At 43.9% G+C, this 26,774-nt stretch overlaps 2 protein-coding genes across 2 annotated transcripts in view; one reads left to right on the top strand and one right to left on the bottom strand.

Moving 5' to 3' along the window:
* LOC309681428 (acidic leucine-rich nuclear phosphoprotein 32 family member B) overlaps positions 1-26,774 on the bottom strand; it is a 239,592-nt gene that overhangs the window by 38,176 nt on the left and 174,642 nt on the right. The window lies entirely within an intron of this gene.
* Positions 11,135-26,774, top strand: part of MLLT1 (MLLT1 super elongation complex subunit) — a gene marked incomplete at its 5' end in the record, with an annotated part of 28,071 nt that continues 12,431 nt past the window's right edge. Inside the window, 4 exons of the mRNA XM_082495363.1 lie at positions 11,135-11,146; positions 14,221-14,401; positions 17,104-17,186; positions 25,982-26,125. Of these exons, the coding sequence (XP_082351489.1) occupies positions 11,135-11,146; positions 14,221-14,401; positions 17,104-17,186; positions 25,982-26,125 (420 nt within the window). The remainder of the gene's footprint in view (positions 11,147-14,220; positions 14,402-17,103; positions 17,187-25,981; positions 26,126-26,774) is intronic.

Raw genomic sequence — 26,774 nt, 5'->3', positions numbered from 1 at the left:
TAATGGTTTTGAAACGCGGAATGAATGTCGCTAGGTCCTGGGATTTTACTGCCAGCCTGGCAATTTTTATGATTGATTTAAAGAACCCTCTGCTGGAGTCTTGTTAAAACAACGTCGATTCAGCTTTGATTTTTTTTCAATTTTAATCTTCTAGGTCTGCAGTCAAAAGTTTGAAACCATGAATGCAAAGGGCTAAGAAACCCAGGCAGGAAAGAGATAAGCTCCAAGAATTATTACCTCTAAAAGTCTTCTCCTTTCAACTCTAAGTGCTACTTTTGAGGTTTGACACAGGATTTCCAACTCAGAGGTTGGCAATTCTCTTACACCCACCTCACAACTGCTAGGAAAGCTGTTTGTACTTTTTGGTTTTTGTCACTGTTTTACCTACATCCTTGCTATCCACTTTTCATATAGACAAAATTAGCTGTAGGTACATAAAAGAAAAAGGCAGGATTTTCCAGCTATTGGTGGCTGTTCTGGACAGATGAAAGGTAGCAGGTCCTGATTAGCTGGACATCGTATTGCAGTGAATAATCTGCCATCGTGTTTGCAGCAGTCAGGGTCTTGAGGTCCCCTGCCTGTGTTTTTCTGTATTAGCTCACACGGTGGCTGCACACGTAATCAGGGCTGGTTTTGACCAGTGATCATGGAGGAGATATGGGTAAAAGTTGCTTTTCAGTAAGGAGAAGCACGGCCATTACGGGGTCAAATAAATCAGTTGATAACAAATTATTTTTAATCAAAAGACCAAAGGATCGCTTCAGCCGTTTCTATAAAACCCCGTGATTTGCTTCCACTTAATAAGACATTCTCACTGCTGTTTCCAGAAGAAAAACAAGCAGTTCACATTTGTCTGACAAAGTGGTTCAAATAACTTCAATTCTCTAGTAATGGCTGCTATCAAAATACCTAAAATGGAAGGATCAATTTTTCTGTGCCTTCACATTACAGCTCAGAACGTGGTTTCAATTAGGACTGTTCTCCACTTTTTATTTATTCACTTTCTATGAACATTCAGTCACTTGGGTCCCGATTCACGAGCTCACTTAAGCACAGGCTTTTTTAAAAGCATGTTTAAACATAAAACCAAATCGTATTGTTCTCCTGAAATGGTGCACTTAGTTTCAGTGTCTCAAATATTTAACAAAAGGCAAAGATTTATCTCAAATGCTGAAGTGTTCACCAAAAGCAACATTCAATTGTGCGTGGGGTTATAAAATTCACAATCTGCAATAGATGCTGCGTTGATTTAGACAGGCCTTCCATGAGAGACCAGCTGCCTCAGTTCACTAAAATGCTTAAGCATATGTTTAATTTTAAGAATATGAATAATTCCATTGATATCAATGGCACTTGCTTACACTTAAGAATATATTTTGCTGGGCTGGAGCCAGAAATAGTGCCATGTAATGCCAATAAAGTGCAAACTGCAGTATTTCTCCAAGTGCTTTCTGGGACCAATTTAAAAATTAATCAATGAAGATCTGTAATGTGAAAATGCAGAAATTAATATATGTGAGATTTTGCTGTTTACTATCTTAATATTGCCAAGTATTAACATCCACCAGAGCACTGCCAAGTGAAATCAAACCCAAATCTGTGAAACAGAGCAAAAATGGCAACAAGTTGAATTTGTTATTCACCGTGAATCATCCCTATCAGTCTTAAAGATTTACTCATGTAACATTGAATAACATTTACGATCCTTACAGGAAGACATACATATAGATTAAAGACAGGGTCTGACCCCGTTTGTACCATCCCAATGCATACTAACGCTATTCAGCTCAGAGAGGCAGTCCACTTCGAAGTGGATGCTTGAAAGAGAGGATCTGCTCTGTAACAGCAGAAATGTGCCTTAAACCAGGATGACTTTTAATGACCAAAATATCAAAGAGCAAAGCACTACTAAAAACAGTATTTTGCTCTCCTGCTTCTTGTGCCTTACCTTCCACAGAACTCTATTAATTGCCCTGTTATGAGGAACTGATGAAAATTTGCAGGCACCAAACATTCCAGCAATTTGTATTTGTTCTCATAACTTTATGCATCACGAGTCCAACAGTACTGACGCTGCCAGTGACCTGCGTGGACTTGGGACATACCCCTTATTCCCCTATGATGGTATCATCATATAAATAGCTATATATCCATATGCAAATGATTGCTGTTTTCAAGCTGTTCATGAGCGACCTTATACACTGCCCATACGGTACAGTAATATGTTTTCCACATATGTCAGATGTTTCATGACACATTTCACGCATATATTTAAAATAGATTTCATCGCCCATAAAAATGCACAGGGAATGGAAGAAAATGGCCTGCATCTGCAATGTTTACATAATGCATTTCAAAATTGTGTGAAATATGTCCAAATTGATTGTATTCTTCATCTATCTAAAATATTGATGGCACATAAAATGTATGTGTAATGGATTCACTCATGAGCATGTATTACATGCCTTATTTTGATTCCTGAGTAACAAAGGGAAAGAATTTGTTACAGCTCTGCCTCCACAGTGTAGCTACAGAGACAATTCTCAGTTCTCCCTGTGTTGGTCGAAACGGTATTTGTCGTGTGCGTATGTCGCTTTATATTCCAACCTGACTCCCTTGAAACTGAGAGAGTTGGGATTGTTCAGCCTGGAGAAGAGAAGGCTCCAGAGAGACCTTGTTGTGGTCTTCCAGTACCTAAAGGGGCTACAGGAGAGCTGGGGAAGGACTTTTTACAAGGGCATGGAGTGATAGCACGAAGGGGAATGGCTTCAAACTGGAAGAGGGGAGATTTTGATGAGATATGAGGAAGAAATTTTTCACTGTGAGGGTGGTGAGCCCCTGGAGCAGGTTGCCCCGAGAAGCTGTGGCTGCCCCATCCCTGGAGGTGTTCAAGGCCAGGTTGGACGGGGCTTGGAGCAACCTGGGCTGGGGGGAGGTGACCATGCCCAGGGCAGGGGGGTGGGACTCGATGGTCTTTAAGGTCGCTTCTGACCTAAACCATTCTGTATTTCTATGAAACTGCCCTGGCTGGACCTTTCTGCAACAAAATCAAGCCCCAAGGTGTTTGAGACATGCCACGCTGCTAAGATATGACTTTGGTGCAATCAGGTGTGTTATTGTCTCACAGGTAGTGATATCAGCGATAGTGATAAAGTTTCAGTGGGACAAATTTCAGCATGGTAGGGCCAGCCAAATTCCCTGAGTCACAGGCAAGTTTGCATAGCCCACACTAGAGCGTGGGGTATTATCTGAACTGCTATCGTACCTGAGCTAGTTAGATTTGAGGTGGTTTGCATACATTTACATATGTGGCAACCCCACCTCCAGTTGCTGTATAGACAGGTGAAAGCTCATTTCATATCATTCCAGCAAAACAGCTTCGTTTTGCTGGAATCTGTCATGAGAACAGCTGACCCAGAATCCACAAAAATCAGAAATTTATACTAATTTGAATGTTACAAGCTCTGAAACGCTGCTTCACCAGCTCTGGGATGTCTCACAATCTGCTCTGAGTATAGGGAGGATCAAACCTCCAGGCCGGGTATCTGCTGATGTTGGAAATGGCCAGTTCCTCTGAAAACCACCAAGCTGATTTACTGGGGTTGGAAACAGCAGAAACACCAGTCCCAAGAGGAAAAGGCACCATACAACGTGAACCAGAGCTCAGGATGCTCAGAAACACAGCAAGCATGAATGTGCAGCCACTGGACTGCTGCATTAGAGCCCGAGGAAACTCCAAACACTGGGAATGCCTTGGGAGAGGTTATATCTCATTTGTCTGAGATAGTAATTCCTCCTCACTTTTTGGAACCTTTTCAATCCAGAAAACAATTCAGAACAGGCTTTTTGGTACTGGTCAGACTCCCCTACTGAACTCTTCCTGTCATATCCTATTTTTCAAGCTATTTTTTCCCCTATCTGGTATTTTTCAGTGGCCTCAAGGTTATCCCGTCTAGGGTGACAGTCACCAGTCAGAAGGTGGCCTCTCTCTGAGCATGCAGATGAGCACCTTTCAATGACTTTGGCATCAACCAAAAGATGTCCCATGCAAAGCAGACACAAATTTTGGCTGTGAATCTCACTCCCTCCTATTGTACCATGATTGTGTTTGTTCCAACAGGCACGTAAGGTGCCTGGGCCCGTCTTCTCCATCCTGCACTTCTGCCAGCAGCTCGTATTCAGTGTTGGACAAATCCAGCCTGTGAAATGCTCTTCGTGGCAGGTCCAGCCTGCTGGCGGCTTTGGCACCACACAGACTGTTACATCACTTGGCCAAACCTGACCTCTGTCTGTAGAGTACGAGAGAAAGGTACCGTCATGCGACGGCTACTCAATAGCCAGGCAAAAGGAATTGATAGGTGTCAATTCAGCCTGCAGTGGACCAGTAGCTACATTATAATGCCAACCTCACCTTTGGTGTTAATGAGGCCCCTTCATTAACAGCCTTGAGCAGAGGGGTCAAGGACTGAATAGAGACAGACTCCTTTCTCACCCAGAAAGCTGGTCGTTCTCATTCAGAATTGAAGCACGTTGGCGGGGCAGTTTGAGGACGCTTGTGCTGCCCATGCTACATCTGCAAGGGACGTGACGTATTTGTGACTATTCATCTGTCTCTTTTCACCAGCACTAAATACAGAGAAAGAATAAAATAAATTCTCATTGTGTTCCCGCTTACTAAGAAAATTTTCCCTCTTCCTTCTGGTTTGGAGGGTTATTGTACGTTAAAAGCCTTTTGCATTTTTCAGTAGCTATAGTATGCTATAATTTAGATTTTCCTCAGGCACAAAAGAACTTAGTTAAGCCAAACTGTATAACAGTGTGGGGTTTTTTTTTTTTGTACTAAGTCCTTCATTAATAAGGGAACTAAAGAATTTCCAAGCTGTCTCTAATTTTTCCCAGATGCAGCTAGTAGTTGCTAGGAGTATCTTTTTGGCAATCAGAGTTTTTGGCTATTAAAAATCTGGACTTTCGCTGTACTACCGTAGTGTTAAATATGTGCTGCGAATACTGTAGTGTGGAGCATGAATTGGAGAAGGTGGGGAAGGCAGAGAACAGGCAAAGCAAAATCATTTTCAGAAGAATAAATATTGCTAGGATTAACAGCTGATTCAAACAAATGTGGTTCCCTGCAGGGATCCCAATGGTGTTTAGCAAACCAGGAGCCCTGCTACACCGGAACGAGCATCGCCACAGAATGAACCAACTCCTCCTCACTCACAGCTTCTCTCTCTGTCACTACCTGCTCTGTTTTCTCCCTGGCAGCCAACATGGACAAGCCCTGCAGTGAGCCCGTGCCATGAGCTAAAGACAACAAAGGCCACAGACAGCCATACACAAACCAAACCAACACCCAGATCCCCTCGGTGCCACCAGAGAAACCGAATCCTCTCTTCACTCCAGGTTCAGGTCTTTTTCTGAGGCTGCAAGTAAGGACTGTTGTTGACAAAGCCATTGTAAGTACCAGAAGAAAGATATCTGCCCCTTATTACCTAAAATATCATCAGGTCTTTGTTTTGACTGCAGGTATGTTCATCTTGGAAATGCCACAGAGTATTTGGCTCATGGGATGTGCTTCATGAGAGTAGATGAAGATCACTATAATCATTTTGCAGCCAGTAAGAGAAAGCAGTGAAGTGACTTGCACATGTCCAGAACTCAGGCATCTTTCCACTCAGTCTTGTTGCACGCGGACACAAAGCGGAGGCATATATTTTCTGAGAGAAACACTGCTCAAATGCAAGGTTTGTGTCTTAATCTTATAAGTCTGTGGGGCTATTAGAAGATCATAATTTTTCTATGCTGCCTGACTCTTGAAGCGCTGGAGACAGCCTTGCTTGTTGGCTGGCTGGTGTCTAAGCCCCTCAAAGCACAAACTGACCACAAAACTTGTGGTCTTCAGTTAAAAGTGGAAAAAGGGAAAATGCAACTAAATTAGTAATGAGAAAATAATAACAAATGACAACAAACAGGGAAACAAACTTGTTTCTCCAGGGGTAGGAAAGGCAAGCTGCAAACATAGAGATGCACACACATAAATTGATGATGAGGCCTTACAGCAGACGTACAGCCAACCGTCCCTATGAGCGATGCTAAACCTAGAGGAAAGGACTTCTGCTGCAATATGAGAGACGTTGCTTGGAGGCTGGCGAGTAAGCAATTTGGGCATCTTGGGTTGTATGTTAATTGGGATTGTCCAAGGGGGCTGCTGGGAAAAGGGCTGTGTGTGTTCGGGGGTTCAGGGTTGTGTTCCCACAGACAGGTGGAGCCAAGGAGGAGGAAGGAGAGGGGCCTTGAGGAGCAGTTCTGACGGCAGTTGCTCTGCCCAGAAGACAGAGCCTTGGAAAAGCTGGAGTGGGCTGTGGCAGCTGCCAGCCAGTCCTCTCCCAGGAGGTGTCTGTGGATGCCCAACTGTGGGCTACACTGTCCCAACTTGCACTTGACATGACTTTCCCCACCAAAGCACTAGGACTCATCTCTTCCCAAACACCCCAGCTGTTGCCTCCTTCATTCACGCTCCCCGAGACCAGCAAGGTTTGGTCTGTACAGCAGCCATGGTGCGTACAGGCATGAAAGAGGAAGGATGAGTTGCACCTTCCCAGGACTGTAGATTAGCCTGTGCTGGGGGAAACACCCCAGCAATCTTTCCCATCCCTGGGGTTACCCGGCCCAGACAGGGACAAGTGCAGTGCAAAGTCTTTTTTCCACTTTATTTTCCACCATCCCCAACTCTCAGAGGACAGAACCAGCCCTTGGCGTAGTCCCCTACCATGGGCCAAGGCAGATTAAACTCACACCTTTCAGTCCAAGACAAGGATCTTTGAAGCAAGACTCTGGAAAGAAAAATAAGAAGCCCAAACAAAAATTAGGGAGAGCTGTCATGATTCATTTGCATATTTGAATATGCAAATAAGATCTGTTTCTTATCCATTGGCACTGGCCCTACTGTAGATGGCAGCAACACAGCAGATCTCTGCCAGCATACAGTGCCACAAAGAAAGACGCTAATTGGATTTGCAGACGCTTATTGCAGAACCCAGAAGTTGCTGGAATAGATATAAAGAAACAGGAGCTCAGCCCACGGCTGCCTTGGGTGTGAAGGCGCTCAGCTGACAGCTCGTTAGCTTGAGATGTCCCTGCAAAATTAGAAATTTGGAGGAGCCTGGATGGCTGCTGGCTACACCGTCCCCAGCACTACCCAGCACCTGAAACTCCCAAAACACTCCCATAGAGCCTGGCAAATTTTCTACCCTTGGCTGTGGGTTGGTTTTTTTTGGAGCTTGAAAAGCAAAATGGGGCTAAGCTTGATCAGTCCTTGGGCTGGAAACTGTTCAGAACTGGGAACTACTAGTGGGGCAAAGGCTGGTTATGGGAATTTCTCTCCTTGAGCGTTTTTGCAGTTGAATGTCAGGAGCTACCCCAGCACACTTCAGCTTAATCCACCTGATCGACTTGTCCCAGCACAGAGCCCTGGGGTGGTGGTTTGGAGCAGGTGTTGATATAATGATGTGCTTACTCTGAATGGGGCACCCAACCTCCTCAGTAATGGCCATATACCAGACTGCCCACCTGAGGTGCCGGGGAAGCTGAGGTCCCTGACTTGGAAGTGTCGATAAGTTCTTGCTGGGATCCCACCCCAGGCTACAGAGCAGCTGAAAGCCCGAGGAGCAACTTCTTTCCAAACCAGCAGAAGTAAAAAAGAAGCACACCACCGGTGTGCTGAAGTGGGAGAGCAGGCCAGGTCCCACGCTGGGAGAGCACGAAAACAACCATTAACACCAGGCTGGGCAAAAATAAAAGCACAGGAAAATTGTCACCAATGGGAACTAAAATAAAAAGCAAATTCTAATGATGTTTCATAGGAAGTAACAGACCATTTTTCAGGAAAGGGAAAAGTTCAGGGTCTCGTGTGTCTGAGCAACACCTCTTGCACAAGGAGGAAATTCAACAGAGCAAGAGTGGAGTCAAATTTGGGGAAGATGGAGACATTTCCAGCAAAGATTGAGGCCCGGGAGCACGTAACCACCGAGGACTGCGATGAGGCTGCGAGTGAATAGCCAGGATTGGGAGTGAGAAAATAAAAGATTTAGACCTTAGAGTCACGTGCATGGGAATAATGTCCACAATTAAAGATATCAATGAGAACTCGCAGAGAAAGAGGCCCCGTCTCAATGGAGAAGAAAAGAGACTGTCCAAGGAGATGTCTCTTGGGACCGCATCAGACAGAAACATGGAAAATTAAAACCGGGGCACTTAAAGGAATCCAAATCAGGCTCCTTTTTGTTGTTGTTGTTGTTAACTGAAGCGATTAAGCATTTTGCTTTACTAATATCCTCTATCAGGTTGATGAGGTAAACTGGCTCTTTAGAACGATTTGGGAACCGATTAATCCTCGCCTGTGGCTATCAGTCCACAACACACACAGCGTTATTGGCTAACACGCTTTTTTTTTTTTTTTTCTGCTGCCTTACAGCGATCAACAAACTATTTCAAACAAGAAAGTTGCACGACGAAAAAAAAATATATAATTCTGCCTTGCATCTAAAAGGAAATTTGCTCCGAAACAGTCACAAATTGCGCTTGTAAGGACCGTCCAGCGCTAATTTACGGCTCACAAAACTGAGGTGCGGTAACTTGTCATTTAGAGCTCTAAGGAAAGGTAAACAAAACCCACTTTTCAGATGCAAATGTCAGGCTCGGAGTCAGCGGCGGTGCTGAGAAAACCGCGTTCACAGGGCGGGCGGCTTTTAATGATGCCTCGGCCGCAGCCAGCGGCTCCTTTCTCAGCCAGGACAGTGACCTCCGGGCTCGTCCCCCAGCTGAGCCTGCGGCTGATAACCACCGCTTCACTGAAGGAATCCCCGCGTCCATTTGCATTGCAAATACCCCCCGCTACAGACCAGGAAACGAGATATTGTTTCCCCCGCCGCGAACGCCCCTCTACCCCCCCCCCCCCCCCGTGGCCTCCATGACGGCGCGGCCGCGGGCGGGAAGGCGGCGGGCGGCCCGCGAGGCCCCGGCCCAGGAGCGGCGGCGGGCGGAGGGGGCTGCGGGGAGAAACGGGGGGGGAAGAGAGGAAAGGCGGGAAGGTGAGAGGGAGTGCGGGAGAACGAGGGGAAGGTGGGGAACAAAGGGGAGAAATGAGGGGAGACTCGAGGGGGAAACTGAACCTGAGAGAAAACGAGGGAGACCGAGGGGAAGATTGAACCTGAGAGAAAATGAGGGGGGCTGAGGGGAAAAATAAGATAATCGGAGAAAAAAATGGGAGGAACTGAGGGGAAAATGAGGGAGACTGAGGGGGGAACTGAACCTGAGAGGAAAATGGGGGAGACCGAGGGAAAAATGAGGGAGATCGAGGGGGAAACTGAACCTGAGCGAAAATGAGGGAGACTGAGGGAGATTATGTTATCTCTGATAAGATAATCAGCGAAGAAATGGGAGAAACTGAGGAGAAAATGAGGGAGACTGAGGGGGGAACTGAATGTGAGAGAAAATAGGGGAGAAATGAAATAATCGGAGAAAAGTGAGAGAAAAGGAGGGGAAGATGAGGGAGACTGGGAAACTGAACCTGATAGGAAAATGAGAGAAACTGAGGGGAAAATGAGGGAGACAGAGAGGGAAATGAAAGAGACCGAGGGGAAAATGAGGGAGACGGAGGGGGAAACTGAACCTGAGAAGAAAATGGGGGAGACCGAGGGAAAAATGAGGGACACTGAGGGGAAGATTGAACCTGAGAGAAAATGAGGGAGGCTGAGGGAAAAAACAAGATGATCAGAGGAAAAAATGGGAGAAACTGAGGGGAGAACTGAACCTTAGAGAAAATGGGAGAGACCGAGAGGAAAATGAGGGGGACTGAGAGAAATGTGGGAGAGTGAGGGGAAAAAGGAGAGAAATGGAAAGGAAATGAGGGAGACTGAAAGGAAAATGCGGGAGACCAAGGGAAAAATGAGACAAACGCAGAAAAGGGAGAGACTGAGGGGAAAATGAGGGAGACTGAGAAGGAAAAAATGAAACGGAAAGAAAATGAAGGAGACTGAGGGCAGTTGAGAGGAAACGAGGGACGGCAAGGGAAAATTGAGAGAGAACAAGGGAGAATGAAGGGAAACGAAGGAGAACAGGAGAAAATGAGAGAAACTGAGGAGAAATGAGGGATAAATAGGCAGAAGGAGGCGGGGGGCATTGAGGCAAAATGACGGACAGCGAGGGGAAAAATGAGGCGGAGGGAAAATAGGAAGGAAGGAGAGAGGCTGAGGGAGAACAAGGAGAACCGAGGGGCAGCGGTGCCGCCAGGTTCCTCCCCAGCCAGGGCTCAGCCCTGCCCAGCCATTCCGGACTGCCGTGCCCGCTGCACTAGGAGCTGCGGTTTCCCTTGTTCTTATTTGTGTAGGAAATTTAATAAACGGGTGAGATTCGCTGCCGCCAGCAGCGGGGAAGCGTGGGCCGAGGGAGAGAAAAGGGGCGGGTTGGCGCGGCCGGGGCGCACAAGGCCCAAGCGCTTGGTGCCGGTCCCGGCTGGCAGCCCTACTGCGCCGTCCCTGCAGGGGGGGGAATTGGGAACAGGCCCGCGAACGGGGCGCGGGCCCGAGCCCGGCCACGCCGCAGCGCCGCACCCGCCGCGGGGGGAGCAGAGGAGGCGGTGAGGCCCCGCTCCCTCCCATCACCCGCTTGACCCAGCGGGGGCTCCGCCCCTTTCCCCGCCCCCTCGGCAGCCCGCCCGCCGCCGATTGGGCGCAGCGTCTGCCCATCAGGCGGAGGCGGGGGAGGCTGGCGGCGCCCGGGCGGAAGCCCCGCCTCCAGGCGTGAGGCGACGCAGCTATTGGCGGCGGGCGGGTGCCTCTCTGGTGGCGTCGGTTTCCGGTTCCGCGGGGCGGGCGCCGGGGGGGTGGCGGGGCTGCTGCCTGTGAGTGACACACAATGAGGCGAGCAGCGGCGGTGGGGCCGTGAGGGGCCGCGACCGAGGAGGCGGCGGCGGCGGCCGAGGCGGCGGGGAGGGGGGTGGGGGGGGACGGAGAGCGGCTTCGCTCGTAGAGGGGGCGAAGAGAAGGGGGGAAGAGAATCCCCCCCCCGCCGACCGGGCAGCGAAACCGCCGCGGCGGGAGCGAACGAGCGAGCGGGGCCCGCGGTGCTGCGCCCAGCCATGGACAATCAGGTGAGCGGAGCGGCGGCGCCCGCCCCGCCGCGCCGCCGGGGGGGTGGGGCCCCTCGGCGCGGCCCCTCCCCTCCCCCCCGCGCGTGGGGCACGCGTGGGGAGGGGCCGGGGCCCCCCTACACCGGGGGGTCGTGTGTCTGCATCGGGGTGGCCCACCCCCGTCTTGGAGGAGGGGGGAAGTTGATTTTCCCCCGGTGGTGGTGGTGGTGGGGGAGCATCACCCCCCTTTGGGGAGGCACACCTCCTCCCCACACCCCCTTTTTGGGGAGGGGGGGCGTTGCTCAGCCCTCGCCCCTTCATGGGCGGCCGCGCTGCAGCCTCGGCCGCGGCGGGGGGTGGCAGCAGCAGCATTTCCCGCAAATTCCTGCCTGGGCTTATTTACGGGGAGGGGTGGTGCCGGCGTTGCTACCCCCATCAGCGGCGGTGTAAAGGGTTAATGCCACCGAGAGAGTTATTATCGCTGCGGGGAGGCGGTGGGAAGCCGCCCGGTAGCGGCCGGGTCGCTGCGGTGCTGCAGCAGGGAGGGATGGATGCTGGAAGTTTACCTGAGGTGATCCAGAGCAGGCTGGCTCAGGCCTTTTGTGCGCGAGTGCATGCGAGCTGGTAACAGGTTACCTACGAGCCTGAGGTTCAGGAGGTGAGCCCCGCTATCCTTTGAATAATCATCCAAAGGAGAGCGAATGGAAACTGGTTATGGCTTTCAGGCAATTAGCACATCAAACAAAAAACCCAGAGCAGCCTTCAGAATGTTTATTGAGAAGTTGAAAAGCAGACTCCTTTGTATTATTACAAATTGTTTGAATAGGATCCTGATTTCCCTTTGTTGAGAGACACGCTTGGAAAAAACCCTCCATTTTCAGTGGAGCAACTTTGCATGTTTGTTATGTTAGGAGATCTTATTTTCAAATGTGTTTCAACTTCTGGCTTAATTCATAGCGATTGTTAATTGGACCGATATGTGAGGAGTATAGCAAGTACAACTTTCACTCTCAGTTAAACAGTTCTCTTTTATGTTTAATTTTGTTCTCTTCCACACAGTCCCATCTGTTTCTCAGCTAAAATTTCTCAGCCGTTTCAACTAGAAAGGCAAATTCTGTAGACTGACAGTCATTTGCACTTCTCTGGAGAGGGGTAGTAACTGGCAACAGTAGCACAATTTAAAGGGTAATTATGGAATCGATAACGTGAAGCTGCTGAACAGACTGGCTGGGTTGATGTGAATGGTTGCGTGAACGCTGTGGGAAGTATCCCAGATAAAGCAAGCCTGCAAGCACCCTCCCAGGCGAGCTTGGGATTTAGGCAGGCTGTCTCCACATAATGCTCTTCCACGGAAGGAGAGATCGCTGTGCTTTGAGTGAAACACACCTTGCCTTTTTTCTTATTCCTTAATATGACATGAAAGAACAGACGGCTGTGTACCTTCTTTTTTAGCACAGGAGCAAGGTGGAGTCAGTGTAGATAAGCCCTAAAGCGCAGAATGGGAAAAAAATGGCCTGCCAAGAGAACTTGCAGAGGAAGATAACCTAAAGAAATGTGGTAGTAATACAGGTGAAGCAATTAATTAGATGAGTTTGTCCCTGAGTCTTAGAATTGATGTGTTGGATGGCAGCTGAAGGTATTTTACTATAAAGATAATTGCCTGAAAGAGTGTGTTAAGGCTATAGTTGAAATTGGAACTGGACTGCAATTTGGGAGGTCGAGCTTTGATGCCTGGTGCTCTGTAGACCTCCTGTGTGATCTTTTTACAAAGAAAAGGATACTGAGATTGAGTAACTTACTCTTTCGCAGAAAGTATTAACCATCACTTTCCCATAAAATGTCAGGTTGGATATACAAAATATTTTTTGAGCATTACTCACGCGCATACTCTTGTTGCAGTTCCTCAATGGAAAATGGGGATACTACTTTTTGTAAACATTTGTCTAGAGCTCAGGAAGCTTTCTCTTTCTATGTTCATTGTCTAACATCATGCCTTCAGTTTCGCTGTGTGTCCACCTGTAATATAAGTAATGACAAATAATGTTGCCTCTCCCAATGGTAATTGCGAACTGCCAAAAAGAGCAAGGTGCTTATTTTCAAGTTGTAGGTGAAGAAAGGGGTAAGGACTAAAAACTGCCCCATTTTTATAACTTGCAGTTGCTGAAGCTGGATTTTGTTGGGTTTAGTTTGAGATCACTGTGCTGCTGGTCTTGTTTGTATGACATACATGCACAAAATTAGTAAGTAGTTGGATACCTTGGGTGTTATTCCCTGTCTTTACAAATCCTGCTCTAAGGTTTGCTTGCTTTAACTTGTGTCTGAATCACGTTTGCCTTTCCTCTATTACATCTGTTTAATTCATTTCCCTTCTTCTGACTGTGAAGTCTGCAATGATATGTGGATCTTCGCAATTAATTTAATCTGGTTTTAAGACATTTAATGGCATTTTTCTGCTTTGTCTGAGGCATTGAATATACCTTCTGTGTTAATGTATGATTAGACTAGGACTTGGTAGTGCAAATCGGAATTAGGTTTTTTTAGTGTTGGATGTTGTGCAGGCATGCTGTATGTTAGTCTTTGAAAGTGTGTAAATGAAATACATTTAAAGAATACAAGGAACATCGTAGCTGTATTCTAATGGATTGCATATTCCAGAGAATATCATAAACCACCAATTCCTGATCTAATTTTTCCTGTTTTAAGATTAGTTTTCTGTCAGTGCTGTGAATTCTGTAAGCTGTGAACATCAAGTTCTGTCTCTGACACTTTCTAGAAATAAAGATTCTGCAATTAGGACTTTGCTGACAATTTGGTTGATAAGTGAGGCAGATAAACCTATCCCTCTTCTAAAGCTGTTTTCTCTGCAATGCTAATATTAGGAAGAAAATAGGTATGAAGTGGTGCTAGGAACTATTTTTATGATGACTTTTCTGTTGACAACACTGTAGTTTTCAGAATTAGACTAAGCTCTCTGTGAAGGCTGTTGTGTTCCTCCCCTGCGGTGATCTAGCGTCTTCTATCTGTGGGGCTCAGCATTATGCATAACATGTAAGCTGTTTCATTTTGCATATGGTCTTACCTCTGTCCTAAAACAGTGCACAGTTCAAGTAAAATTGGAGCTGGGGCACCGAGCCCAACTGCGGAAAAAGCCTACCACCGAAGGCTTTACCCATGACTGGATGGTGTTTGTCCGTGGCCCGGAGCAGTGTGACATCCAGCATTTTGTGGAAAGGGTGGTCTTTCGGCTACATGAGAGCTTCCCAAAACCCAAGCGAGGTGAGTGTAATTTTGAAGATGCGTTATTAAGTCTTCTCTGTATGAAAAAGCATTGTGCTAGTCTAGGTTGTCTTGGACTGTCACTTTTCTGTAAAATATCTCCTTTAAGAGGAGCAAAATGTACATTGCATGCACTTCAGCTTTAACCTTTACTGTCTTTGTTTGAGGAAAATCAGAGAGAATGGGACCTTTCTTCTGATGAAAGGGCTGGAGGTGAGATGCTTTCTCCTCTTATTGCAGCTTTCGGACATGCAGGTTCTCAGGATGCTCAGTGACAGCACAAGATAATTCATGTTACAAAACGGGAAAGATGGGTTTGATTTGTTAATATTTGCCAACAGAAGCTGGAAGCATGTGATTGCTGAAAGCTGCTCAAATACTGGGCTTGTATACATACTGGAGTATGTAGACTTTTGCATTGGGCGTTAAGTAGCCATCAGGATTCATGCAATTTCTAGTCTTGGGTGCCAGTTCAGGTAGTATGAAACCCAGCAGAAATCAATGATGCCAAAGAGGTGGTGATCTCTTTGCCACTGGCTGTATGTTCCAGCTGTGAGCACTGTTGGGGAGAGTTTACGAATTGTAGTGTTATTTTCTGCTGCATCTGTTCTTTGCTTTTTCTGACTGTGTAGCAACCTGAACCTTTTTCTTGGCACGGGGGCAGCAGGAACGCATCGTTGAGGTGGAGGAGCAGGAATTGCCCTTTTCGGCAGCAACACAGAGTTAGACCTGCTTAAGATTGTGTAACTGCATCTGCAGTGTTATTGTTGTGTAGTGTTACAGGAAATGCTGGCTGCCTAAGAGTATTGCTGTAAGTTACTTTGTAATGTGCATTCTTTGAAATATTTCTTTGGAAGACTTCTGGTCACGCAGGATGTCTTAGGACTACCTACTACATTAGTTATTTGTGAGAGTCCACAGTGGACAGTAACTCAAAGGTGTTTAGTGTGTAAGGATGTGATTCTAGTCTGTATGTTAATGGTATCTCCTTCAAATTGGTGTAGTAAAACTGATGTATGATAAGCAAGTGCAGTACTGAGCTGAAAGGTAATTTATAGAATAAAAGTTACAATCTGCTGTGCCACAATTCTTGTCAGCTGGTGTACAAACAACTGTGTTGGGATGGTACATGGTCTTTGCTCAGTTGATTGCTGTATCATCTAGCTTTAAAGAGACAGTTTTTCCTGATCTCCAGGTCTTGCATGCTTTCTTGAGCTTGCTCGTAGTGCCAGCTTGCTTTGGCCAAAGTGTGTCTGGGCTGTACATAAATGATATGGTAGATGCATACAGTTTCTAGGTTAGTTTGAGGGGTTTCTTCAGATGATTTGCTCTTACTTGGAGCAAAATCTACTGGTGAAGGTACGCTTGTGCTGCTAGCAGATTGCATGTGTAGTAATTTTAATTTGGTAGAATAGAGTGACAAAGGAACAAAGGCTTCTTGGCAGATAGTCTTAAGATTCCTGCAGCCATATTGGCACTGTTCTTTGGTTTTGGGCTTTTTCCCCTAAATGATAGGGTTCTTGTATGAAATTCAAGTGAAAGCAAGTCTAGAGATTTTGATTATTTTTAGGTACGCTCTTTATTCACAGTCAAATTTTGAGTACTGCTTTGTAGCACCTTAATGATGGTAGAGGTGCTTAGAGCTGGGGGTAATATATCTACATTAAAGGAAAATAATTTGAGTGCTTTTTAGGTTTGAGGTACTGTTGCCTAATCATATTAATTACTTGGAATTCTTTAGAGAAAGTAAAAAGATTTGCACTGAATTCCTCTAATTACTTAATTGACTTTATTTACATATATTGTAGTGCATAAATTATATGCAAGTGCATCCGGTTCCTTAGAGGGAGAATATCTGTGTTTGTCCCATGTTTCTTCTGGCAGCTGTTATGTACAGCTATGTCATGGCCAAACAAATGATCCTAGAATCCTTCGAGTCGGCTATCACTGTGCTGAAGTGCAGTGGTGGATGATAGGAAGGCGTCAGTAGCATGAAGATACAACAGGTAGCAGGATGGGCAGGAAGCACTTAGATTAATTTCTTAGAAGTGATTAACTTTTGTAGTCAATGTTTCTGCACTAGGCAGCACTGTGACCCTAGTGGCAAACTGTTTAACCTTTCTCTATTTCCTTGTCTGTGAAATAAATAGCAATGCTTACCTGCCCTTCAGGTTTGGTACGAGGTTTGGGTGAAGCAGCATGTAGTATGGCTGTTACGTAATTGTCAAGATTGAACAATGTAGGAGAGCGTTTCAAGGCAAAAAATAAAACGCTCACATGGTATAGTATTTTGATTGATAAATATTGGCATCAAAGTAAATTTTACCTTTCTGTAGTGTTTAAATTCCCACCTTTGGGGTCTTTGTCTTTTTTTGTAAGACAGCTTTAACTGGCGGTTTGCATTGTTGTGGAACAGCACAGAAATGTAACTGTATCTCACTGCAAAAGGGGGGGAAGAATCTTACGGAGACTCTGGCATGGAGTGTTTTATGTTTCCTTTCCATGGGAGGAGCTAAGAACAGATTTTCATGTGCTTAACTAAGCCCATGACCACCATCTTATTTTGTTGTTTTTTTCACAAAGGTCAGTGTTTTAAATGTGTCCTGAGCTGTTGGAGGCCGATTTCTCATCTTGCAACTCCTTTTTGGCTCAGATTAAGTTGCATTATATTCAAAGTTAACATTTGTCTGTTCTCTTTTCAGTGTGCAAGGAGCCCCCTTACAAAGTGGAGGAGTCTGGCTACGCAGGCTTCATTATGCCCATTGAAGTACACTTCAAAAATAAGGTAGAATCTGATTTCTGGTCTTCTAATTGTTTTGAGCTGTGCCAGAGCCTGAAACTGCCTGACAGAAAGACTCTAAATTATGTGACTGTTTTATGTGTGTGTTTTTTATTAGTCTAATAAATAGAATTTAACTGGGAGTTGGAAGCTCCTGCCGGACTTCAAAAGAAAGCTTTTGGCAGAAATGGGGTTGTATAGAAAGGTAATATCAGGACAGTGCAATGGTCCTAGAGATTCTGAACAGAGATTGTACGGCTTGTAACAAGCTTCTCTAGCATGGATAATTTTAAAGCCGTTAAAAATATTTTATGCAAATAGGGAAGTAAATAAACATAAAACACTCGTTTTATAAACATTCGTGTTTATAAACATACTGTGTTGACTGGCAATATATTAAAAAATGCAACTTTTTTTTTATTTGCAATCTTATTAAATTAACTGTACAGGTATAAAATTTGTATAGGCCCAAGACAAACATTTGCATGTATAGGACAAGCATTTACAGCTATGTTAAAAATATTGTTGTTCTGATTCAGTACTCTTCCAAAAAGTAAACCTTAAATATTTTAAATCTTAAGATGCACTGCCAACAAGTATATGAAAGTTAAAATTTGGGATTTATTGCTTGCTTTAAGTCTTACCACAGAGGTCACACGCTACATGACTTGAAGGGGGTTATGAAAATAGGGATTTGGGCACTTGCATTCATATTTACTCAGCTTCAGTTAAATTATTTTGTTAAACATGAATACTGAATCTTTCTGGTTTTGATTACTACTTAAAGAAAAAAACATAATGTTCTGCTTATTATGCCTAAGAGGGAACCTAGGTAAACTAAAATTTGACCATTAAGCCACACCACTATAACGTGTGCTCTCACCTCTACCCCCTCAACCCTCCAAGCACAAGCCGTTACCCAGGGTTTTGTTGACAACAGACCACGTATAACACCCTAATTCTATTTAGCTTCCCAGTGTCCTTTCCATTGTACCTCCCCCAAGCGGATCTGTCTATCGTTTACTTCTCACCTCAGTCTAGAACAGTATACTCTCCTGGTGGTGTCATTTGCGAATAATTAACATTTTAGTTTGTTTTTTGGCCTACCACGTTGCTCTTACCTCACTTTTTTTATGAGTCTGAGTAGTAAGCCAAATAATAAGACTGAACCACAAGAAGGCTTGCCTTCTAAACCTAGGAACGTTTTGCCCACAACTTTCTTTTGGGTGGGTGGGGTAAGCCAAAAGGATGTGAAGAGAAACAGCAGTTAGAGGGTAGGGGATGAAAGTTGTTGATAGAAGCAGCTTTTTTGGCAAATACTGAAAACTGCGACTTGAATGAAAAAAAAATCCTCAAAAGCTTAAAAGTAGTTTGACTTCTGGTGGCTTTTCTGAGGTTTTGGATGGAGATCAGGAAACTCTTCATCTGCACTGTGTGTTGGCTTAATTCAGGTTTGAAGTCTACCTTTACATTACTGATGAAAAAATGTCGACTTCTCCATGCTGATTTCTTGTAAGGGCAATCTCTAATGGCTGATGGGTGAACTATGGGTTGTTTCTACTCTTACCTCTTATTTTTCTTTCTGTTCTTCACCCAGTCTTTTCTCACAACTGCCTTTTTCCTGCAGGTCTCCGATGGCTTTGTCTTTCACAGGTCCTCAGGTCTTTCTCATTTCTGCCTCTCCTGTATTTTTTTTGTAGGTGCACTTGTTTGTATTGACTGTTGTCTGCATTCGTATGTTTTCATTCTCTCTGTCCCTTATATTTGTATGCTCCTCACAGAATATGGAACTGGCAGCTTTTCCGAATATAACTTGGTTTCACACCCACTGGGGTCATCACTTCTCATTGTTTCTATAAACACGTGACTGCATAGTTGTTCGTCCTAGCAATAGGGATAGGATGGCTTTTATAAATAAGGGAAATAGGTGGTCTCTGTTCTTAGTGGAAACAATGGAAGTAGCAGTTAGTTTAGGAGAAAGCGGTTCGGTTTTGACATTTAGGTCTTCAGAAACATGAAAAATAAATAGGAGAACAGGTTTATTTGCAGACTTGTTCTCAAAACTACAAATGTTAAAAATACTCATCTTTGCCCTGTTTTTTAGATTTATGTATTATGGAGAAGTTCTTTTCCACTTCTAAGGTAATTGAATTGACTAATTAAGGCGTTTCAGACAGCACTTCCCATTATTAAATTGGAGCAAGTGATGGTTGAGGGAAAGCGTGATAGCTTCCATCTTCCAGCACATCATTTAGACAGAGACATGTTCCGAGGTTTAACCATGAACTTGAAATATGTAAGCTATACTGAAGTTGTTTGAAATTTGCTTTTACTACTTAAAAGTAATTTTTTTCTGTCCTTATGTCAGCAAATGTTATATTCTCTGCACATTTGGAAGTTAAGTGTGATACTTATACTTGCTGGAAGCTTAGAAGCTGCTTGATGATGTGAAGAATTTGGCTCCTCTGACCACTCTTGCCAGGTGATAATGCCACCTTGAAATATTGAGAGCTATGATTATTTTCAGTAAGTAGAGTTGAAGGAAATGTAAGGGGTGAATACTTCTGCAAAGGTAGAAATGCAAAGATGAAAGATAAGCAAAAAACAGGTTCTAGTAGAAATTGGGAAAGAGGAGAAAAAGCAAAGGCTTAGAATACAGCCTGTTTTCTCCTGATTAAAGAATGTGACATTAAAGCACCAAATAAATAAGTCTTTACTACTTCCAGACCATATGTTCACTCTGATCTCTGTAAACCTGTTGACACTGGTGGGTATCAGCTGTTGTGTGTGGAGCATATATTGTTTTGAATTTGCCTGAATTGATTACAGCATTTGGGACTCATCCTTGAATAACTCTTTTCAAGTAGATGTTATGGATTGATTCTGGGATTGGGTAGAAAACGCCGTTTCATAGGTGGCTGGGCAGGAGGAGTGGGGTGGGTCTTTCTGGCCATATGCTCCCTACATTCTAGCACGTTTTTGTTGATGTGTCCTCTCAGTTGAAACAAGAGTTGCAAAGGCTTTGGGATTTGTTATCGATGCATGTTTAGCTTTGTAAAGGTGAGAAGAGAAAGGATTTAAAGAGGGAGTGAACTAATCTGCGGAGGTTGATCTTTGCCATGGTTGGCTGAAACTTTTTTTTTTTTCCACAGTTTAAGCCTCCTTTCTAAGCCGTTTCCTTTCCCTGTTCTAATTTGTTACTAGGATGATAAATAGTGGTTGTCAGAGCCAGTGTACTCTTTGCTTTGGCTAAAGAAACATGGGCCTGTTCACTGCTAAGGAACAGTTTTACTAAGAAAGACTTAAGAATGTTTTTAATGAACTTCATCAGGGATTTTTTTTTTTAGGCAAGTTTGCATAAAACTGCCCATTAACTCTTTGTGTTGGACTATTCTTTGTTGTTGTTGTCTGGAGTAGGGGAGTCAGTGCTCTTGGCCCCACTGAAACTTTTGGTGCCTTTCTGTCAGACAAGGAAGTGTCAGCAGAGTATTATAACAGCTGCAAGAGCCTGTTTCTGTCTTCTACGGGCACAGTTATGCCTTGTTGGCATGTGTTTGTCCTTCCTGTGCTGTAATTCAGTTTCTCAATAAGTAGGTGCTTTGTGCTTTCTCAGTCTTGTAATTCAAATTACAGAATATATATTTTGAATATTGCTGTGAACCTGGACAGTTCGTATATCTGAGCTTTCTAGAGAGCTGCAGCGGTCTACACAGGCCACAGGACTTGCAGTCTCATTTGGTATTGGTGGCCTGCTAGAGTCTTTGCCTCTGTAACTGAGCCTGAAAAACAAATGGCAGGGTCTCAGCAGGTTGAATGATAAAGCTTTTGAAAGCACGGTTGACTAATGATAGTGGATCATTTGGGATTGTTGGACTGAAAATGTTAGTGTGCTATTTTTGTTTTAAAATCCTTTGTGTTCCTTCCTGTAATGAGGGCTGCTGTTAGTGGCTTCTGGTGCTTGAATCAATACAAACTGGGTACAATAAATGCATTGCTGTTTTTCTACTGCTCTTCCCCTTCCCTCTCCCCGACTCATTTTCAACAGTCTTGAGGCTTTTTTCATGGCCTCATTGTTGTCTCCAAATCCATCTCTTATAGTGGCATATGTTGTAACCTAGAGGCTGTAACACAGGTATGACTTTGGTATTCATCCCCTTTTATATTTTTTGCATCCTAATCAAATTAGATCAATCCCCCCCTCCCTCAAAAGCTAAAGGTCTCATATACTTCTATGCTATTCTGATATAAGGCAGATGATACTAATGCAACATGGATAAGATGTTGTATTAAAGTCTCTTTAAAGATGCTACCTCCCAATTTCAGTGCTAGAGATAAAAGGCTTCCAGTATTTACATAATGGATATATGTAACTTGGGCTTTTTGTATTACTGAAATGAGAGATAAGCAAAGAAAGCAGAGAAATATGTTTGATTTTTCCAGTTAGGTTCAAAATAAACACATGCATATTTTACCTCTGCTGCAATATTTGTGTGTGATATATAAAATACATAGAAAGATATCGGAGAAGGGAAAAATTATTTGTGTTTCAAAGTTGGAACTCAGCAGAGACGTTGTCCATGGATGCACATATGTCAGGGTAGGTGAAACTGGAGATCAAGTAGAACTACGTGTCAAGGACTGTGCCATGAGGAAGGTAGCGGCTTGTGAAATACTTGTAAGGAAGGTTGCTGAAGAGCCTACATTTGCATGACACATTTGATTTTACCTAACAAATTGCTGTTATCGGGGCAGGGTCTGCACAGGTTTGAGGAAAGGAGGAGTAGATTTACCCTGTTGGTATTTATTCAGTATTGCTGAAAGTTATGGAAGGAGGAGTAAATTTTGTCATTTTTGTCTAACCTTTAAGTGGAAGTATTTGTTGCTCACATTTTTTAGGCCTGTTCTGTGTTGTCTTACCAAACCTGCAGCACTTTCTTTTGTGCTGCTGATGAGTGGTGAATGTTTTTTTTACCTTTTCCTGCCATAAGTTAATACGTATTATCAGTTTACCCATTCTTCTATCTGAGCAGACTGCTTTCCTGGCCAAAACACCCGGGCTGTGTGTGTTTCAGTAGCCATTCAGTGTGGCACATTGATAGGCATCTCCATATGCTGACTAGATTGCAGTGCCTGGCAAAGAAGCTTTGTCAAACGTAGCGGCTTTACTAGCCATGCCAGCATCATATCTGGTATTTGCAAGAGCTAGCAGGTTATTAAATGCTTGTCTTTGAGCAGTGAGTATATTTTCCTAATTTTCAAACTAAGTAATAGACTTCAGATGGGGGAGAGTTCCAAAATGCTGTTCTCTGGTATTTTACATAACCGTGTAGAATCTCAAAAAAGATAAGGGTTTTTCATGGACTTGTTAGCAGAGTGTAACATAAAGCTACTTGCTTCAAAAAATGAATATTGAGCTATTCACTCTTCAATGTCCTGTCTGGAAGTGGGGTGGAAGACTAGTCAAACGGGTTGTACAAGCCTAGAAAGGGGGTTTCGTTTATACAGAAGTTATGAACCGGTTACGGATAAATGACTCTGTCAGGCTGGATCTATGGCAAAAGGGAAGTAGTGTTAGATGTTATAGTTATTGAATAACCATGAGCCTGCTTCCTTGGTGTGCTAGATTTTTGTAGATAATTTTGTTTTATGGCTTTCTAAAAGTGATTTATGAGCTTCATGCGCACGCTACCAGTGAAATTCTTTTGATTTGTGTTTAAGTGGCAAAGGGCACACCCTGCCTTAAAAACAGGACAAGGAAATTTTAACAAAAGACTTTGAAAAATTCCTCCTCTTATGAAAAGTGCCAAAAGAACTTTAACCCATTACTTCAGAACTCAGAAGAAAAATAAAGCAACTCCAGGGTTCGTAACAGTGCAGTGCCAGACAGGAAGCTGGAAAACAGTAAAAATAAAGTGTAACGTACTCAGCTTTGGAGATTCACTGGATGGAGGGAAATTTACAGCGGCTGCAAATAAAGCTCGGCCCTAGCTGTGAGGTACACACTTCTAGTTTACTTCTCTGGCATCTGAGATTTAAGGGGCAGGTATAAACTGAGGTTCTAAGGTGGCTTGCTCAGAGATCCAATACCAGGTTAACCATTTCATGTCCAAATTGACCATTGAATTTTAATCTGAATAACTACAATATCTACCAGTTAGAAATGCATGTGATCCATCCTTTTAAAGCCTTTCTAGGAAGTAAGGACCTTTAGAAAAGCTTATGGTCTCGAAGAGCAACAAAATACTCACAGAAAGTAAGTCTGTCCTCCTTTCAGTTTTACTTGTTGACATCAAGGGTTGGCTATCAGAAGGTGGAATCAATGAGGAGTAAAGCTTGGCTTGGCTGGGTACGTAAAGTGGTGTTGCAGGATGAAAAGAGACTGCCTGATCTAAGTTGGTAGGGTGAAAAAGTACCCACACTCTATTGCAGCTCCAAGCAGCAGGATGTGTAGATCCCAACGTGTTATTTAGAAAGGCTTTGAAGTGTGGCACTGTGGATTCAGTGTGGCTTTCCATTTTAAAGTTAGAGGATGTGTAGGTCCAGGTCAATTGAGAGAGGTTTTCCTTGGTTTTCTTTCTTTTTTCCATTTCTATCCCCCGTCTCCCCCCCTGCCCCCGGTTGTTTAGAGAGAAGAACCTTTTAGAGAGGACCGGATGGGTTAAGCTTTGGAGTGTCTTGAGCTGTAATCATTAGCTGTCAGTGAAGGCAGTAAAGGAAAGAATGTTTATTTGCAGCTTTTTGCTTTCAGACTTTTGTACTTGTTCTTTTAGGAGTGCTGTAATCTTAACTATTCACTTAGGTGGGGGGCTTCTGATGGTCTGAGATGATACAAAGGATATTTTAATGATCATGCTGCTTGGCTGGGACTCGGTTCCCAGGGCAGTTGTAATCGCCAAGTTGGAGAAAAATCACATTGAAAAACTGTCTTAATTTTATAAAAAGTGGAATCTCATCAACAAGGGTACAATAAATATTTGGGAGGTTCTCTGATGCTTTCGAGTCTATATAAAAAAATGGGATACCTAAGATAAAAGGAAAATTAATCTGCTGCCCCTCTCCTGCCCTGAAAGCAAACAGACAAATGACAAAGCAGACATCTGATAATGTGATGGCATAACAGCTTTTGACTAAAGCTGCTTTTGCTAATATATCCAAGATCAATTTATTCTATGTTACATACTAGGAAAAGCATTTTAGAAACTGTTCTTAGGCCGCATTTGGGTTTCTATTCATCCTTCATTTAAGTTTATTAGACTGTGAGGTACCCTCTGTAGCTGCTGTTTGAACTCCAGTGTAAGCACATGCATGCAGAGCTCGCTAATGATTCAGTTAATGAGAATGGTCGTAGAGAAGAGGAAAATGACAAGGCAGTCTATTTGGCAAGTATTTTCCTTTGTCTTCCCATTCATGTGTTCTAGTAGACATTGAGCCCTTTCAAGTGTTGCGTGGATTCTTCAGGACTTTTCCAAAAGAGGATCTGAACACCCTTGTGTTGGTAGCATGTTCTTGCTTGTTCGTGGGAGACAATTCTTTTGTATGTGTCTGCTTAGATGTCTGCCTTCCCCTGTTTGGGGAGTTAGGATCCAAGACCTTGACTCCCAGGTGTGCTTAGGGTACTGATTTTGATGTAAACCAGGTGTGGTTACCACACTCTTTATTATTAGAGGTATAGTTTGTGCAAGAAATGGTTTCTTTAGCGATGTTAGTATCCACCAAGCAAACAGCAGGAATCAGGGTGGTCTGAAGCCGTTTGACGCTTCAACCTATTTTCAGCAAATCTAATGGCTTGGGCTAGAAGCCTGCGGCGTCTGTTCCCTTACAACAATGCAACGACACCAGGAAATCAAGCTGCTGGATATGAATTGTGGAAAAGACTGCTGTGCGGCTGCTTGATGTTGCACATTGAATGAGGCATGTGGGATGCATTCATGTAAATACTGAATGTACTGTAAGGCTCTGTGTGGTTTGCAGGAGAGTCTCTTTTGCCACATTTTGAGTTTTCATCTTGAAATGCAGAATACAAGATAATACCAGGAAATGTCATATCAATATTAGTAATACCCAAGTAGTATGCAGTATTTGCACTTTCAGGAGGAAAAAAGGAAGAGATTTCTTCCATTCTGTACTGCAAATGCAGAGTGTTTGCTGTGGTTCTGCAGCAGGTGGAACAAAACCAGTGAGGCGCAGATGATCCCCAACATGCATACAAACTCCGGATTTCTTCAGTGAAAGTGCCCTTGGAAAGTTCAAAAGCCTAGGATATCTTCCCATTCAGCCCCTGCAATATGCATATTGAAAAGGATTTTACAAAACGAGTCATCCTTTTACCATTGCATTTAATCTTTTCTCAGTACCCGCAGAGATCCTGTGAGTTCAGAAGTTGTTCCTTCTCTAAATAAAGGATTATGCTTTTCTTAATATTGGTACTTATAGTTCAGTTGCTTCCCAAAGAAGATAGGATCTGAATTTCGGTGAAAACAGAATAGTGGATAAAGCTTGTGAATCTGCTTTCCTAGCATGACTTGAACAACTTTAAACGGACAATTGACAGTCGGTATCCTTGTCTGTGCATTTCTTTTGCAGTGAAAAGCCATGCCTGAGTGATGAATGGTATGTTAACTTCAGGCACTCTATAGGCACAAATAGTTTTTCTAGCTCTCTGATCTTATGATGAAAAACTCTGTGAATGCAACACTTCCTTAGTGGTTTATTTGCGATTTTCAGGAGTGACTGTTTGAATCCTCTGCTTTAGTGTGCTTGTCAAACTTCTTCCATTTTCCCAAAGTCTTTATTGTTTTCAGGAGGAGCCGAAAAAGGTTTGTTTCACGTATGACCTGTTCTTAAATTTGGAGGGAAATCCACCTGTGAACCACCTTCGTTGTGAGAAACTGACTTTCAACAACCCCACCAAGGAATTCAGACGCAAACTCATTAGGGCTGGAGGGGTAAGTGCCAAAGGGAATGGAGATCTGAAGAGGTTCTGCTAAAATGCATAGTGATTCGTTTGCTCTGGGGTTTCTTTTTAGCTGCAGCCCAGCAGGCTACAGTTTTCCATGTTCATCTAAAGGATGACCCAGCCAATTTTTATTCCTGGTTATATGACTGCAGCACTTGAAGCAGAACTAAACCATTGCTTGTGTGATTGGTGGCGCTTCATTTTCAATTTAAATGTGACCATTAATATCAAAGCACTAAAATCTCTCTGGAAATGGAGATTTTCTGTGGATGCTGCGAGCTGTCCATCAGGCAGTTACAGTTATCCGTGACCTTCATAGTCTCAGGAGCTGTACCAGTATAGAAAAGCTCATGAAAAGGGAGAGGCTTCCAGTCTATTCGGTACTCATTTTTGCCAAAGGAAAGCTTAATACTTAGCGCTTCCTGGTCAATAAATGTCCTCTAAACCTGAGGTCGGCTGCTTGTGGCTTAGATAATAAAAAATTAAGGACAAGGGTTAGAAATTTGGAGCGACAATGGACATGGGAGGAAAAAAAATAGGCTTTTAAAAGCTTAGTAAGATACGGGTTGCTACGGTGGGTGAACTCTTACTTCTGGGAAAGTAACATGCAGTGATAGACTAAAGAAACGAGAACTACA

The sequence above is a fragment of the Vanellus vanellus genome (genome assembly GCF_965231255.1).
Source record: "Vanellus vanellus genome assembly, chromosome: 25".
In the NCBI taxonomy this organism is placed as follows: Eukaryota; Metazoa; Chordata; class Aves; order Charadriiformes; family Charadriidae; genus Vanellus; species Vanellus vanellus.
Note: the sequence above shows the minus strand (reverse complement) of the source record. Positions and strands in the feature narration are given on the sequence as shown.